This window comes from Barbus barbus (assembly GCF_936440315.1).
Source record: "Barbus barbus genome assembly, chromosome: 23".
NCBI lineage: Eukaryota > Metazoa > Chordata > Actinopteri > Cypriniformes > Cyprinidae > Barbus > Barbus barbus.
The window spans coordinates 23721654-23739462 of NC_136751.1; the positions used below are offsets into that span (position 1 = coordinate 23721654).

The 17809-nt window shown below is 36.9% G+C and overlaps 1 protein-coding gene across 1 annotated transcript in view; it reads left to right on the forward strand.

Moving 5' to 3' along the window:
- LOC306843112 (C-Maf-inducing protein-like) overlaps positions 1-17809 on the forward strand; it is a 38310-nt gene that overhangs the window by 16665 nt on the left and 3836 nt on the right. Inside the window, exons 4-20 of the mRNA XM_079374387.1 lie at positions 1576-1737; positions 2908-2949; positions 3257-3319; positions 4467-4547; positions 4639-4742; positions 5093-5197; positions 6363-6734; positions 8200-8265; positions 9652-9678; positions 10738-10786; positions 10941-11048; positions 11146-11262; positions 12719-12859; positions 13119-13166; positions 13292-13438; positions 15499-15604; positions 16458-16528. Of these exons, the coding sequence (XP_079230513.1) occupies positions 1576-1737; positions 2908-2949; positions 3257-3319; positions 4467-4547; positions 4639-4742; positions 5093-5197; positions 6363-6734; positions 8200-8265; positions 9652-9678; positions 10738-10786; positions 10941-11048; positions 11146-11262; positions 12719-12859; positions 13119-13166; positions 13292-13438; positions 15499-15604; positions 16458-16528 (1809 nt within the window). The remainder of the gene's footprint in view (positions 1-1575; positions 1738-2907; positions 2950-3256; positions 3320-4466; positions 4548-4638; positions 4743-5092; positions 5198-6362; positions 6735-8199; positions 8266-9651; positions 9679-10737; positions 10787-10940; positions 11049-11145; positions 11263-12718; positions 12860-13118; positions 13167-13291; positions 13439-15498; positions 15605-16457; positions 16529-17809) is intronic.

Genomic DNA, 17809 nt, shown 5'->3' on the forward strand with positions numbered 1-17809 from the left:
TTAATTCCTGTTAAGCAAAGCTGTATTTTCAGAGTCACATGATTCTTTAGAAGTCATTCTAATACGCTGATTTTGAATCAATGTTGGAAACAGTTGTACTGCTTTATTTTAATTTTTTTTTGTACTGTATTTTTCGTGATATTTAAAAAAAATAAAGTTAAAAAGAACAGTGTTTAGTCAAAATAGAAATGTTGTGTTACAATATAAACTATTCAGAAGTTTGGCGTCAGAAATGTTTTTCTTTCTTTTTTAAAGATACTTTAAAAAAGTTGAAAGAAAGTTAAATAAACTTTATTCAGCAAGGATGTGTTAAATGGATAAAATTGATAGTAAAGACTTCTATTGTTAGAAAATATTTCTATTTTGAATAAATGTTGTTCTTTTAAACTTTTTATTAGTCAAAGAATCAAAGAAAAAAGTAACAGGTTCCAAAAAAATATGAAGCAGCACAACAGTTTCAACACTGATAATAAATCAGCATTCTGAAGGATCATGGGACACTGAAGACTGGAGTAATGATGCTAAAAATTCAGCTTTGATCACAGGAATAAATGCTATTTTAAAGTATAGGTATTAAAATAGGAAACCAATATTAGAAATTGCAATAATATTTCACTATAGCAATGTTTTTTCTGTATTTTTGAAATGAATACAGCCTTGATGAGCAAGAGACTCAAAGTCAAAGACTCAAAAACAAGGTCACTTATTTATCAGGTTTATAATATAGCCCTAACATAATATATTATCAAAACAAACTATTTAAACTGATAGAATAGAATAGAATAGAATAGAATAGAATCGAATCGAATCGAATAGAATAGAATACAAACTGAAGCAAAACTTAAGCGGAGATCTGTAAGTTAAATATAAAAAAAACATGAACATATGAATTCTTCTATAGCTGTCTGAACATCGATATGAAGTACAGTTTGTACAATACTCTTGTGTGTGACTGTACATATTTCAGAGTTTTGTTCCCGTTCTTTGCCCATCCTCAGCTATTTCCAGCACTTAGTCAAGCCACTCTTCTTTAATACATGAGGACGTTTTATTTCACATGTCATTGCGTTTGCGTTGACTCGTGTTGAGCGCACCGCAACCATTGAAGTATTCAGTTTCTACAGCGACTCATTTGGTGCATATCGTTCTCTTTCTATGAAACCTGTAAACCGTATTCACCGGTCAGCTCTATAACGGTTTGCCCGAGCATTGCTATTCTTTCCCTTTTACTGGCGGCATTCAATCAAATGGCTTCCCAGCTCATTTGTGTGTGCGCGAGGCACATTATTTCTTCTGCGCGTCCGCGGTGGAAGAAGAGCGCGCTCAGTTTAGAGGGAACACTGCGTGGGAGCCCTGTATTTAAGGTAGCCCGTCAGGCAGGGCAGTGATGCATTTTGGTAGCCCGACTGGAAAACACAATAGCCCCGGGACGTCGGGCTAGCGATTTTGCGATTTTCCTGATATGTGATACCACTGCTGCATTATGGTGATAAAATATGTGCCGGTTTCATAACTGCTGATCGCATTTGGTAAAAGGCAGGTGTGTACAATCTGGGTTATCTGACTTCTCTGCAGAAAAAGATCTACAAGTACCGCAAAGTTCTGAATAACCCGAGCCGCTGGGACGTGGTTCTGAAGGAGATCAGGGCCCTGGTGGACATGGCCCTCACCTCACCCCTGCAGGACGAATCCATCCATCAGGCCCCGCTGCACATCATCTCCACCCTGCTTGCTGAGGTACGTCACATCATCTAATTGGTGAGAAGACTAGTTATGAATTATTTAATTTGACAGGAGTGTAATGCTCTTTAATAGTGCTTGCTAAGTTACCTCCACCCAAAACTGTGGGCAGTGATGCTTCAAATCATGCAACTTCATCTCTAAACCCAAAAAGAAAACTTTTTTTTTTTTTTATGAGTCACTTTTCTAATTGAGAACAGCAGATTTGTCAAGTGTAAGATTTTTCCTAAAATAGAATAGATTTTTATTTTATTTTAGTGCTGTTTTCAATCTTTCCGTTTTAGTTGTTGAAAATTTTTGGCCTTGTGTTTATGAAATTATAATAAAAAATTATCAAATAAGAATACCATTCATTTTTACAGAATTTTATTTATTAGGACATTCAACAAGTAGACATTATCACATGATTATTTAACATTTTTGTTTACCTAAAATTAGTTACACTACCCTTCCAAAGGGTTTTTTAGTAAGTGAATTTAGTTTAGTGAGGATGCATTATAATAAAAGATTTCTTTCGAATTTTGCCTAACCAAATCTAAGGAATTGGGGGCTGTTTTAATTTAGGGCTGTAATTGTTGATAGAAATGTATGTTTATGCATTTATGAGCCACTTTTCTTATTGAGCACATCAAATATATTGGATGTATTATTTTTCAGCCAGTTTCTTGAAGTATAGCTAGCATCTTTTATGCTAGAACTCGAGCAGCATTCTGCTTTCATTTCTGGTTATGAGTGTCGTTTGTGAATTGAGGTGCGTTACGTTTCATTTCAAGTCTGTTCAGGTTAAGAGTTACCTGTGGTTGTCTGTGTTGCTGTGATCTAGTCTAGATTTTTTTTTTGTTTTTTTTTTTACATGGCATCGCTACACAACGAAGATCTCCTTTTCCAGATAGGGAAAGATTGGTTACATCCCCACTTTGATTTGTAAAATGTAGATTGTCTTTGAACACCACATACCAAGCATTTGAATTCAAAGGTTTTAAAAGGTCTAAAAACAGACCTCTCACTGGCCTTTGGTCAAAAGGCTATATCCCTGAGTCACACCGGCTTTCCCAAGAAGGACATTAACATTTTAAAAGCAAGGCTTGCTGGTTGTTGAGTCACTTAGCTGTGGCACCACTGGCCAATGAATTCTCAACATATGCTTTTGTGTCATTTCCTTCCCAGAACACTAACCTCAGTGCTCAGGACCATGAGAACATCATTGAGGTAAGCTGCTATTTTTTTTTTTTTTTTTTTTTTTTACAAAGAAAATATGAAGACGCATATAGCCTTCACACAACAGAGTGTTAAACACCATTGCTAACAAAGGCAGTTATGTAATGTATCTTAAGGCTCAGTGAAACGCACTTTAGAATAAAATTGACTTGAAAATGTAGTGGACTGCCATAGAAACAGGACAGGCGCACACAGATGTGCTCTCTGAAGGTTGTGCACTTCTGTAAAATGTGGATGAAAAGCTACAAGACTCTACATGTCTGTGGGGGAGTGACTAATGGTTTGAATCTGTCTGCAGGCCATCGCACCGCTGCTGGAAAATAACCACCCTCCCCCTGACCTGTGTGAATTCTTCTGCAAGGTAAATTTAACAATAAACAATTCTAGCTATTCATCAGGGGAACAATTGAGTTAAATTTTGTAAATCTTATTTTATTTTATTGCTGCTTTTAATATTTCATTTTTTTAAATTGTTTAAAATCTTTTGGCTTGTGTTTCTGAACTTAAGACAAAAAGGTCAAATGGAAAGTATCTTTCATTTGTATTGTTTGAATTCACTAGGACTTAAAAAGAAGGCATTATAACATGATTACTTCATATATAAATCATTTTTACATTTTCTACAAAAACAGCTACACTACCAAGAAGAAACTTGAAAGAAATTACACATTAAACTGATCAGAAGTGACAGTAAATGCATTTCTAATGTTAGAAAAGATTTCTATTTTTTAAAAAAAGTTACATTTTCTGATTACTGCATTACTTTACCAAGTACTTTTTAAAGAATGAGATTATATATAATGAATTTGATTTAATATATGTATCAATTTATATCGTTTTTTGTGTTCTACGTGTACATGTACATTTACATGTGTTTGCATCATGTATTCCATTTGTCATCCTACCAAAATCAGATGTCCTTTGGTTACTTATACAAACAAGGTCTTTCAAATAATGTGGCTATGTAGGAAATTAAACAGCTGGTGGTTTGTATATGACTGCATGCAAATATGGCTATTTCCATGGAAAGGGCCGGAAACTCTTTGAATGCAATATTGTTATAAAGTTGTTGTTGTTTTTTTCTTTTTCAACAAATTGACAGTGAAAAAGGAGGAGTTTACCATTCAGAAAAGTAGATTTTCAGCCTCAGAGGTTATTTTGTATATATATTATTGTGTATCCATTATAATGGTTATGGTAGGTTATATGTTAGATAGTAATTTATATAGTATACTTAAAAAAAAAAAAAAACGAGATATATATATATATATATATATATATATATATATATATATATATATATATATATATATATATATATATATATATATATAAAACAAATCAGGTAGTTTTTATGAAACTAAATAATTTTATTCAGCAAGATTGCATTAAACTAATCAAATGTGCAGAAACTTGCATTGTTACAAAATTTTTATTTTTTTTATTACATGCAATCTTTAAAAAAATTCTGCTGAAAATTCTGCATTTTTTTGTGTTCCCCTACACAGCACTGCAGGGAGCGTCCTCGGTCAATGGTGGTAATTGAAGTGTTCACTCCTGTGGTTCAGAGAATCCTCAAACACAACATGGTGGGTCTGCGCACTATATTGGACATGCTTTTGAATTCACATGTCACTGGACCTTCATTTACTGAGTCCTGGTGTTTTCTTCTCATTCCAGGACTTTGGGAAATGCCCCAGACTCCGTCTCTTTACTCAGGAGTATATTTTGGCTCTGAATGAGCTTAACGCTGGCATGGAAGTGGTCAAGAAGTTTATTCACAGGTAAGTGACTTTTTTTTTTTTTTTTTTTTTTCTTATACAAACACAGAACACTTTCCTTGTACAAGCGAAACTATGTATTAATGACAACAACACTGCGGCGAGCCTGGTTAGAACACAATGTTACCTCATCCTGGCTCCACCTCACTTACGTACAAAGAACAGGCCATCGTGTGTACACAAACTGTAACATCATTTTATCTATCAGACTGTGTCATTTTAATGGTCTGTTTAGGACCAAGCCTTGCGCTTACTTCCTGTTGCAGCTTTGTTTTCTTTTAGCTGTCACTCTGTGTGCGTTTAGACACAGAAACTCTGCTAACCTTACCTTTTCTTACATGTTATGATTTCAGCATGCACGGTCCCACCGGACAGTGCCCTCATCCTCGGGTTCTCCCCAATCTCGTGGCGGTGTGCCTGGCTGCCATCTACTCTTGCTACGAAGAGTTCATCAACAGGTGCGTCCGATTCACTGGTTTTCCAACCCATGAGATGCAGTTTACCCCTGAGACCTCAGCTCAAAACATTTCTCTGAATCATATTTGCTGACTTCACGGCTCCATATCCTGTTTTCTGAAATTTTCCTTAAATACGCATGCTTTCATTTCCACCTGCTTTAATCGGTCCGTATTTTTTGTGACAAACAACAGTGACGTGGCTGTAGTGACATTTTTGGTCTCACCTGACACCGTTTGTGTAATCACTGTGAGCATCTGGGCCAGGGTACTGCCACCTGAGAGGAATAAGGAACTATTTTCAAAAGTTTCCATGATTCGCAAAGACTCCAGAGAGTGAGACATGTCAAAGCGCACTCCTTAGGCTTCCTTGCACCTCTCCCTTTTGGCTTTTTGTTGTGATCACTTCTCTTATTCCCTCTCCAATGGCCTTTTGGAAAATTTCCATAACTACAGTTCATGGATATTTTAAAGGTGCACATTTACATGTGTTTGCATCATGTATTCCATTTGTCATCCTACCAAATTCAGATGTCCTTTGGTTACTTATACAAACAAGGTCTTTCAAATAATGTGGCTATGTAGCAAATTAAACAGCTGGTGTTTTGTATATGACTGCATGCAAATATGGCTATTTCCATGGAAAGGGCCTGAAACTCTTTGAATGCAATATTGTTATAAAGTTGTTGTTTTTTTTTTCTTTTTCAACAAATTGACAGTGAAAAAGGAGGAGTTTAGAATTAATACACAATGAATAATTTTATTCAGCAAGATTGCATTAAACTAATCAAATGTGCAAAAACTTGCATTGTTACAAAACATTGATTTTTATTTTATTTTTTATTATTACATGCAATCTTTAAAAAAATTCTGCTGAAAATTCAGCATTTCCATCACAGGATTAAATTACATTTTTAAAGTATAATGTTCTTTTAAATAGTTATAATAACTTTTACATTTATGCATTTAGCAGACGCTTTTATCTCTCAATAGTAACTCTCAAAATATTTCACAATATTACAGTTTTTACTGTATTTTTAGGCAAATACATACAGCCTTGGTGAGCATAAAAATCAAAACCAAAAAAAAAACTAACAGGACACCACAGTGTTTTGAATTTGTGGAAAGTGGTAAACAATATGTCCTCTCTCTTTCATTTTTTTTTTAGTCGGGACAACTCTCCCAGTCTCAAGGAAATCCGAAACGGTTGTCAGCAACAAAGTGAGAGGAAGCCATCCATGCCTTTGCGCCTACTGCGGCCCGAGCCGCCCACGCCACCCCCGACCACCACCCTGTCCCCGCCTCCAGCCTTGCCCCTCTCACCACCACCTTCCATCGTCAACTCCAGCGAGATCCTGGTAGAGCTAGAGCGCAACAACAACACCACTAACACACTGCGCAAGGCCCCTGCAGAAGGTGACAGCGAGCCCAACCTGATCGACTGTCTACTGGTCAGCCCCGCGCTCAACGCCCTGTCCATTCAGCTGCCTGCCCACGCCGACAGAGTGCTGGGATGTTTCGCCCTCATCCTTAAGATGCTGTGAGTTTGGCGTCCCTGGATCTTTGTAACTATTCCACACTAATTATACCTCCATCCAGTTTTAAAAAGTTCCTTTAGGCAGTAATGGCTGCCAGTATTGGCCACATGGTAGAGGTAAATGCTGCCATCATCACAGGACCTCAAATAAATAGTGCTAACTTAATTTTGTTAATTGATAAGTTTGCCAAAGTACATTTATATTTAATCATTTAGCAGGTGCTTTTATCCAAAGTACATAATACCTAGCCTACTCTACAAGTAGCTACACTTAAACTACTTGCGGCAATTTTAGATAATTATTGGGTTAAATTATCTATCTATCTATTTATCTATACACACATACATATATCTAAAAAAAAAAAAAAAAAAACAGGTATTTCTCTGTTAAGGCAGATACATATTGTATCACTTCATTGTTTTTTGTTTATTATAGTTTTATTTTTGTATTTCAAATATTTCTACCAAAAAGAAAACCATATGCAGTGAATTCCAGGAACATTATTAAAGGTGGGGTAAGTGATTTCTGGTAGCCAATGTTGACATTTGAAATCACCAAAACAAACACGCCCCTACCCCAAAAGGGTCTCGCCCCTATTTTGATATCTCCGCCCCACACATACTTACAACGATTAGTTCTGTGAAACAAAGCAAAACCAATATTTACCAATATAACGGTCGCGTCCGGTGTAGACAGTGTAAGCCTTCTTTTGTTCCGCTGACGTTTTCCTCTTTTGTTTTTTTTCATCCTATTTTTTTCCGCTATCTATCTTTGTTGTCGCTCTGCTCGGCTAATGTGCACTGATGAGCGCTCTCTCTCTCTCTCCTCTGCATCATGAATAGATACGCCCCTTACTGCTGATTGGCGACGTTTGTTTTGGTACTCGGCCCTGACTCGTTTTCTAAAGTGTTTTTGAAAAAATACATACCCCACCTTTAAGTGATAAGTTGCCTGTACAAACTGATTCACTACAAACTATTGGAACCACCTGATTTGAGAATGAAAGAGAAGAGCATGTTAGCGTTTGTTCGTGCATTTTATGGCTGCGTAATGCAACGTTTTGTTGCGTAACACTGCTGCTGGAATAATTGGCTTACAGAAAAAGCTATGCTATTTTAATAACAGCAGAGCTACTGAAAAATCTATTGTAGTTATTCTCCAACACTGTAATCGTCCCACATTGAATATAAATGATCAGTTTGGGATATAAAAAGCCAGATTCGGCCATAATCACACTGAGAAGTGACCTTAAACCAGTCGGCATATTTATAACAGATTCATTGAACCGAATCTGTTTTTAGGCTTTACCACCTTCACCTGATCCTATTGTGAACCATCCGGTTGCAGATCACAGCAGAGCCTCTGAGGTTTCAGCTTTCACTGGCCTATCTTACATAAGGTTCTTATTTTCTCCAGTTCTCGCTCTTCCTGTCTCAGAATTTCTCCTTTGGCCTTTTCTCTCTACAGATCAGACTATGATGACTGGAGACCAGCACTGGCCAGCCTGCTTCAACCAATCCCCTTCCCGAAAGAGTAAGGGCATTTACTTCCCTCTCATCTTGTTCACAGTTGCTTTCTTTCTAACCATTTGCTTGCTGCCTCTATCAACTATGGCCTCAAATTAATGGAATCCAGTGCGATTAGTAATCCATTATGATTACAGCTGCTGCAATTAACTCATTATGAAGTGTAAATTACACCATTCAGTTTAATTATCATTGTGTTTAAGTTTTAACTTTTTTAGTGCAGTTGCACAGGAATAAGTCAACTGTTTCTATTGAGAGAGTTTTACCCAGTTTGATTCACAGATACCAGTTTTAAGTTGCATTTCGGCATGATTTGACACTCAAAAAGATGTTAAAATGAACAAAAGTGAAAAGCGTCATTGGGAACTCTGTCTCGCATGGCTCAGTCTATACTAAATATTTTTGTATAATTGATTCAGATTTTAGTTACTAAAGATTTCTATTTCAAATAAATGCTGTACTTTTGAACTTTCTGTTCATTAAATCTGAAAAAGTATCCTGATTTGCGCACAAATATTAGCAGGACAACTGTTTTCAACATTGATAATAAAAAGAAATACTTCTGATGCACCAAATCAACATATTAGAATGGTTTAGGGGATCATGTGACACTGAAGACTGGAGCTGCTAAAATTCAGCTTTGCCACCACAAGAATAAATTACATTTTAAAATATTAAAATAAAATTTTTTTAAAAAAAATTTAATTGTAGTGATATTTCACAATGGTATTTTTACTTTATTTTTAATCAAATAAATACATTCTGGTGAGCATAAGAGGCTTTTCAAAAACATTTTTAAAAAAGCCTGAAGTTTTGAACTGTGGTGTATGAGAAATATTATTTCATGTTTTGTATATGTAGCCTACATAATGATACCAGGGGCTCTCTGTGTACGTGTGGTGGGCTGGTCTCTCGAGGGATGGCATGCAGGACAGAGTACTGACGTGGGCGAGCCGCAGCAGGGCTCTGCAGTGGGATTGTGGGTATTGGGTGAGGCTTCTCGGTTCCTCTGTGGCTCCTGTAATTGGCCCTGCAGGACAGAGCACATCATTACAGGTCTTTTTCAGAGCCCTGCGGTTGCCACAGGTGGGGGGCTCACCTGCTTTCATACGCTACGCCGAGCTTCAGGCCTTCATTAGAAAAAGTTAACAACAGCCAGGCGCATCCCAGAGCACTCCTGAAACAAATGCAAAACATTTGATGAAGTCCTCCCAGACATACACACAGAACACTTTAAATGACTTGAAACTGTATCATGATGCATGTCGAGGCAAGCACGCCTACATATAGACTCAGAAAGCAACTTGTGCAATTATGTGGAATGACGACACTGTCTTTTTTTGAGTGCCAGAGTCAAGTCAATGTTTTTCTCTGTTTGCTTTCTCCTCTCTAGGGCCCTCGCACACGCCAAATTCACAAAGTAAGTGACTTCAGTTTTGCCCCAATGTGTTATTAAACCATTTAGAGAAATACTTAAATGTCATTTTAAAGGCATAGTTGACCCAGAAATTAAAATTCTATCATCATTCATGCCGTTCCAAACCTGTATGACTGACTTTCTTCTGTGGAACATACAATATTTTGAAGAACTTTAAAAACCAAACACTGGAGCCCATTGATGTCCATTGTACGGACAAAACAAAAATTGCCTGAAATATTTTTCAGAATATCCTCTTTGATGTTCTGCAAAAAAAGTAAGTCTTGCAGGTTTGGAATGATAAGGGTGAATAAATGATGACAGAATTTTCATTTTTGGGTGGACTGACCCTTTAAGAGTTTTTGAGTCATTATGAAACTTTAAAGTGACCGTTCTTACAGAAATCAAATTCGGTCATTTTCTCACCCTTTTGTTTTTTCAAACCTCTATGAAATAACACAAGGGTGGAAGAGTATCACAAAAACTAGAAAAGTGTTTTTTTACGAAAGTCTTCTGAAGCAATACTATAGCTTTTGAGGAACAGACTATGTCATTATTCACTGAAAATGTTGACATTCACACTGACTCACTTAAGTAGATTAGATTGATCAGCTTTGTGAAATGAATCATTAATTTTTTTAATGAAATTAATCTTTTTAGTGAATTTGTTCATCCAGTGTACAGAAATAGTCTGAATGATTCAGTCATATCAAACTGATACAGTCTAAGTTAAGAATAACAGTAAATATCAAAATAAATTTCAGCCTTTTTATCACACAAAGCTATCATATGACTTTAGAAGATTTAAAATAAAGCCTATAGTCATTTTAACCCATTTTTATTATACTTGTGACACTTTCAATACCTTTTAATTGTAACTGCATAGAAAAGAGAGACCTGTTGTTCAGAAAATTTAATTCACATGGATTTGGAACAACATGAAAGTAATTAAATGATGACCAAATTATAGATTTAGATATAGATAAAAAATTTTAGGGTGAATTTTTTAATTTTTACTGTTTCATGCCATCTAACAGATCTCTTTTTTTATTTTTGTAACAGAGAGCTGAAATATGTTATTCAGAGGTTTGCTGAAGATCCCAGACAAGAGGTGAGACAGGAAACTGCTGTTTGCAGAAAGGGTGTTGTTAGGCTTACAGTTTCAGTCAAATGCTTGCTTAATATTGGCACTGTAGACTTAGTAAACAATGCTTTGTTGAGCTTCAGCTATTGTGAATGTATATGCATGTGTTTGTCTCTCACAGGTCCACTCCTGTTTGCTCAGCGTGCGCTCTGGAAAAGATGGGTGGTTCCAGCTCTACAGTCCAGGAGGCGTAGCTTGCGATGATGACGGAGAGCTGTTTGCTAGCATGGTATGAAAGTGTTTGTATGAAATACAAGATGTCTCATTTAGTCTTTTGTCTTGCCACTATATCTACTTGTATGGTCTGATGTCGTTCGTCCTCACAGGTCCACATCCTCATGGGCTCCTGCTACAAGACAAAGAAATTTCTCCTGTCGCTGGCTGAAAATAAACTGGGACCCTGCATGCTCTTGGCCCTGCGGGGGAACCAGACCATGGTGGAGGTACATATGACTGACTGTTGCCCACCTAAGTAACATTTTTAGGTATCATGGATGCTTCAACCCAAATGCTTTTCCAAAAGCCTTAGTTTTGCTAGTCTCAGCCTTTAAGGGCACGTCCTCAGACCGCCAACAGTCTGTTCACTGGCCATATGATGAATATTGCACACAAAATGGTACAAGCAGACTATAAATTAGCAGTTTTGTATCTGATTGGCAAGCATTATGCAACTTCCTGTGAAACTAAGTTATGTTTACAAGGTACTAATGAATGCTTTTGAGGAAGAACTAATGACTAGACTAAGAAAACTGAAATATCCTCAAGCAGAATTGCATATTCCATTTTAAATCATCTGTATTTTTGTACAGACAGAAATTCTAAGTACATTTTCTGCCAAATTCTTTTATTTTCTCTAAAACCATCTGCAGAAACTGTTTCTTTTTTTTCTTATTTCCTTATTATAGTATAATAAATTTCAATTAAAATGACATAGAAAACCGAACAATTGGTGGGTGATCACATTCAGTCTTGAGTTGCCAGTTCTAAACAAGAATAAACTGTGAAGAGGACCGGATAGAGGATAGTCTGACTGTGTGTATGATTTGGCAACCCTGGAATGCGTTGTAATGATTCAAATTGAATTAATGTCATCCAATATCTTACCGTATCATCCAGTATTTGTATGCGCTATGTTTTGTTTACTAAAGTAGCACTTGTAAGCTTAGCAACACGTTAACACCAGATTGCAAGAATGTTAGGATGTGGTCATGTTGTAGGATGTTGTTTGGCAAATTTCTTTGTTTTCTTTTAAATCACCTGCAGAAACTTGCATTGTTTGCTTTCTTTTGTTTTTCCAGAGCTATCTATTGTTGTAGTATATAAACAGTTTTTAGTTAAAACTCATCCCTAAATGTCACGTAACACATAAAATTAAAGGTAATGTTGATTTTTGAATCTAAATTGGCTGTTCTGGACTAGAATAAATTCCAGATAGTCTATAGTCTGACTATATGCATCCTTTGTGGATTTAGAATTAGGATTTTATTTAATCTGATGTTTATATGCGCCATGTTTTGTGTTCTTTATAGTATCCAATTGTTAGCTTAGCAACATGCTAACATCAAATTCCATTGGAATGAATTGAATGTGGTTGCATTTACCTTTTTAGGCAAAATTTCAATAGTAATCCACACAATTAAGAGATTTTTCGCTAAATATTAACCCACACAGATTTCGCAGCAAGTTCAAGTTACGAAATTTAAAATTTCACCACACCATTAGTCAGGTGTGTCACATAGTTTCTACAGAGTTGTATCAAATCAGTTACCCATTTCTGTATGGATGCTGCCCAAGTAGACAGCAAGGCAGCTCACTACAGTATCTGTGGAGAGTTCAAAAAAACTCCAGGGAAGCCCGTATGTAGGATATTGCAGTGATCTCTGTGTGTCTGCCGTGCAGATCCTGTGTTTGATGTTGGAGTACAACATCATAGAGAACAAGGACACTCAGCTACAGATCATCTCCACCCTGGAGAGCACCCAGGTCGGCCTGCGCATGTATGAGCAGCTGTGCGACAGACAGAGGGAGCTTAAAGAACTGGTGAGTGCACAAACCCAATTTCACAAATCAACACCGAGACGTTTTTACTGCCACGCACAGGCTTTGATAATACGCTGGCCGGTCATTATGCAGTCATTGCTGCCGTCACAGGCCTGGTTTAACGCAGTGCTCCCATTAACACAAAAAGACAAAAGTGACCCATTTACAGACTTCCTACGTATACGGTGCTTACTCTCAAGCGCCACCTGGTATTTGAACTAAAACCTACAGAACTAGTAATATCTCTTTCTCTGTTTAGCAAAGAAAAGGAGGCCCTACTCGACTCACTCTGCCCTCTAAATCTACGGTAAGTGTGTGTTTATGTAAATTACAATGTATATATGGGCTTGCGTTTATGATGTCGTTTTCATAATGAAACCTTAGCAAAAATCCTTCCCCAAGGTTTTATTCTTCACATTTTTTTGACTCTAGGATGCTGACTTGGCTCGCCTGCTGAGCTCTGGTTCCTTCGGCAATCTGGAAAACCTCAGCTTGGCATTTACCAACGTCACCAGTGCCTGCGCCGAACAGCTTATCAAACTGCCATCCCTCAAACAGCTCAACCTATGGTCCACCCAGGTCTGTTTTCTTCTGCTCATTTCATGTTCAGTCCTGTAGTCACAGAGAATCTCCACTATTTTGGAACAGTCTTGCAGCTATATGAGTTTAGAAGCCGAAATAACTTTCTTAATGCTTTATAAATACTTGAGAAATACTTTTTAAATGCTTTGAAAATATGCCTCTGAAAAGTTTGGGGTCTGTTAATTTTTTTTTTAAATCTAGTCTCATACTCAACAAGGCTGTATTTATTTTATCATAAAACAGTTATGTGCTGAATGTAAGTTTTTGACTCTACTAAAGCATATAAAATACAATAATATGTTTGCAGATATTTAAGAAACATGCTAAGTTAATATATTTGTTTATCTGAAAAACAATGCTACAGTCAGTTATTCTCCTTTGAAAATGTGCATTCCGGTCCGGAATATTGGTCTGTGTTTTGGTTTGTGAAACCCGCCCACTGCCAGTTTACCCAATTGTATTTCGGCACCCCGGGTTTCCAGTTGGCGGAAATATTTAATTTCATTCATCGTCATGGTCGCTCATTCCTGTTGGTGTCGTTAATCTGGCAACCTGCATGTGCATCAAGTCTGAGGAGGAGGGGCCAGGTGAAAAAAACCCTCTCCAATATTTTGAATTTGGACTGCGATACCTTTTTCAACCATTGGGTGTCAATCCTACATACAGTAGAGCCCTGCACGGGCCTAAAATATAGACCTTAGCCCGGCCCGTGACCGACAGTTTATCAGAATTACCAGCCCGAGTCCGACCCAAGCCTGTCTTTTTTTTTTTTTTTTCCTCCCAAAACAGCTTGTATTGTTTCAGCTATTAAAATACTTCAGTTTTGTATGAAATGGCAAAGTGATTGTAAGCTATTTCATTTCGTTATATTAAGTTAATTTAGAAAAACGTTTGGAGCATTTTTTAATTTGTTAAATGTAAGTTTTTTTTTTTTTTTTTTTTTTTTTTTTTTTTTTTTTTTTTTTTTTTTTTTTTTAAGTAACGACCAAGCGGCCAGCGGCAGACAGTGAGTTGATCATAGCCTATGTTTGATATATTTAGCCTTCTCAAATTATCACGACTTGTCTAAAATTAAATCTATAGTTATAAAACTGCTCCACAATGTTAGTTTAAAGGCTTAACCTAGGTTAATGTGTACTGATGCATATCCAGTCGTTTGTGCGGAGAGTGCAAGCTGAAGCGCGCTTAACAGAACATGGACGTGCCAGAGCGATCACTTGCATTGGAAACATTTCAAATACGCTGTCATTTGTACTCATAAAGGTAAGAGTAATAGGCTTCATTGTTCGGAACTGTAAAGGGCCTACTTTTATTTGTGTGCACTCAAAATATCAACAAAGCATGCAATAAAGACATTAAATAAAGGGGAAAAAAGCAGTTTCGGCGCATCCATGAGGAGATGGCGATTCAGGATCATCATCAAATGCATGGATGATCCAAAATGCAGCTTTTCCCGAAGCATTGGGAACTTTTATTAGTAACCACGCTCCAAATTCTCCTTGATGCTCTGCATGGTCAACTGTCACCTGTATGCTAATGCGTGCGAAAATGTGTTACGTATTGCGTAGGCAATGTGTAATATTTATAATCAGTATTAAATACAGTCGCCATGTGTGCTCTGTGCGTAATATGGGCACACTCACAGTTAAAGGAGAGAAGCTAAATAAGCCCGAGTCCGATCTGGGCTTGCAGACCTCTAACATACAGCACCTTTAAATTCCATTTTAATATATTTTAAAGTGTGTAATTTATTCCTGTGATGGCAACAACTTTCAGCATCCATGACTCCAGTCTTCAGTGTCGCATGATCCATCAGAAATCATCCTAATATGCTGATTTGCTGCTTAAGAGAATTTTTAAGGATTCTGTAATGAATAGACAGTTCAAAAGAGCAGCATTTTTTTGAAAAAGAAATCTTTTGTAACATTATAAATATCTTTACTGTCACTTTTGATCAATTTAATGCATCCTTGCTGAATAGAAGTATTAATTTCTTTAATGAAAATCTTTTCTCTGTCTGTTTTATTGATTTAATTTATGTTTTCTCTGTGTTTTAGTTTGGAGATGCTGGGCTGCGTTTGCTATCGGAGCATCTGGCCTGTCTGCAAGTTTTGAACTTGTGTGAGACTCCAGTCACGGACGCTGGCCTGCTGTCCCTCAGCTGTAAGAGCACATTCACACACATCTCATATCCAGCTACTTACATTCTCAACAGTAAAAAACACAGCTGTTTCTCAAATTAAAATAATTGTATTTATTCTCTAGCTTCTTGATCTAGAACAGATCTTGGATAGTAATAATTCATTTGTGAAGCTTGTTGAGGTCTCTTAAAGGGATCGTTGATCCAAAAATGAAAATTCTGTCATGCCATTCCAGACCAGGAATGGAGCACAAAAGGAGAACACAATGTCCATCCGAGCTTGTATTTCATATACAGTAACAAAAGTGGATGGTGATTTATACTGTCAAGCTTCAAAGTATCATAAAATATGACTCGTGCACTATAGTCCAAGTCTTTTGAAGCCATAGTCATTGCTCACAAATAATCTTCCTCTCCACGTAGATCTCAAATGTCATTCGCGACCGTGTTTTTAAATTTGCCACGTCACAATCAGTCACGTAACATGCGAGAACCAGTGGTTTTTTGCCATCAATGAAGTCAGACCTGCTGTTATGTGTATGAAGGCACAATTTTTTTTATTGAACACAAGCACAAATGACATTCAGTAGATGAAGATCATGAGCTTTCAGTTTAATTTCAGCCAGCTCCTCACACCTCCACTTTTATGGTGCTTTTTTTGGAGCTTAGCCATATAAACAATCATCTACTTGTTGTTTGGCTCTGAATTATGGCACAGCTTTAAAAATTAAGTATTTAAACCATCCATTTAACAAAATATTATTTTGCCATGGTTTATTTTGAGTGTAAAGGATATTTAGTGTATGTCCGGACACATTTATGGTTTATTTTAATTAACAAGTAGGATAATTAACTTATTGCAACCTTTCCTTACAGCTATGAAAAGTCTGTGCAGCCTGAATATGAACAGTACTAAACTCACAGCGGACACATATGAGGACCTGAAGGTAAGAGGATGATGACTCTAATAGACCCTTAGACTGCTAGGATTGAAACGTAAAATTAAAGGTGAAGTGTATAATTAAAAAAAAAAAAAAAAAAAAAAGTTAAATCATCTAGCTCAGTTTAATATGCAGAAGGTACTAATTGTACACTATTTCTCAAGTTTGAGGTCAGTAAGATTTTTTTTATTTAATTTTAAGGAAATAAATATTTTTATTCAGTAAAGACATTAAAAGACTTTTTGAATTGTTACAAAAAAAAATCTATTTCAATTTAATGCTGTTCTTTTGAACTTTTATATTAATCAAAGTAGGGATGGGTACCGAGAACCGGTATTTTTTTGGACCGGTACGTAATTGGGTCAATACCGGAGTACCGATAAGCTTCAGGACAAATGATAATAATAATTTGTTACATTTTATATAGTGCTTTTCAAGGCACTCAAAGCGCTTTACATACAAGGGGGAAATCTCCTCAACCACCACCAGTGTGCAGCATCCACCTGGATGATACTGTTATCGATAATTGCATTGTTTTATCTCCGTATACTTCAATGTTAATGACGAATTAGAAGCTGCTGCTTGTTCATTTCCTTCACTGAATGATGTGGCTGATGTTTGCTCAACGTGCGTGTGATATCCATGCGCATGTGCGGTGTGTGTTTGCGTGCAATCAGTGGCGGCAAGAATGAATCGTTCGAAAGTGTGGGCTCACGTTACAAAACTAAGCGACACCAGTGTCAGATGCAATATGCAGTAGTGTAAAAGTGAACAAAGGAGGCAACACCAGTAATATAATGAAGCATTTACTAACACAAAACAACTAACTACCTCAAGCAATGCGCTGAATTTACTGTCTCCCTTCTCCAGCTCCAACTGTAACTCTCGAGACATATTCGCATCAAATGTCGATTCAGCGGTATAGTTACACTCACGAGACACTGCACTTATTTGCAGTTGCAAAAGTATATTATTTGCGTGTGCTAAAGCCTTGCCGGTTAAACATTTCATTCGCGTGTTGCTCTGACGTGCGCTTATTCAGAGCGCATTACACACCTGAAGCGTGCATACAGTAAAAGGCCAGTCAAACAGCACCTGATTACTTGATTATCTTAGTTATCGTCTGATTGCGCGAATACTGTCAAAAACACACAAGGTTTACATATAAACACAGTTATGTCTAAAGTGAAAGTAAACAGTTGAGAAACGGATGCGTGCTCTTAAAGGGACAGAACTGAACATGCTGCCGATTGTCATTAAAGGGATAGTTATTTTTGTGCTGAACAC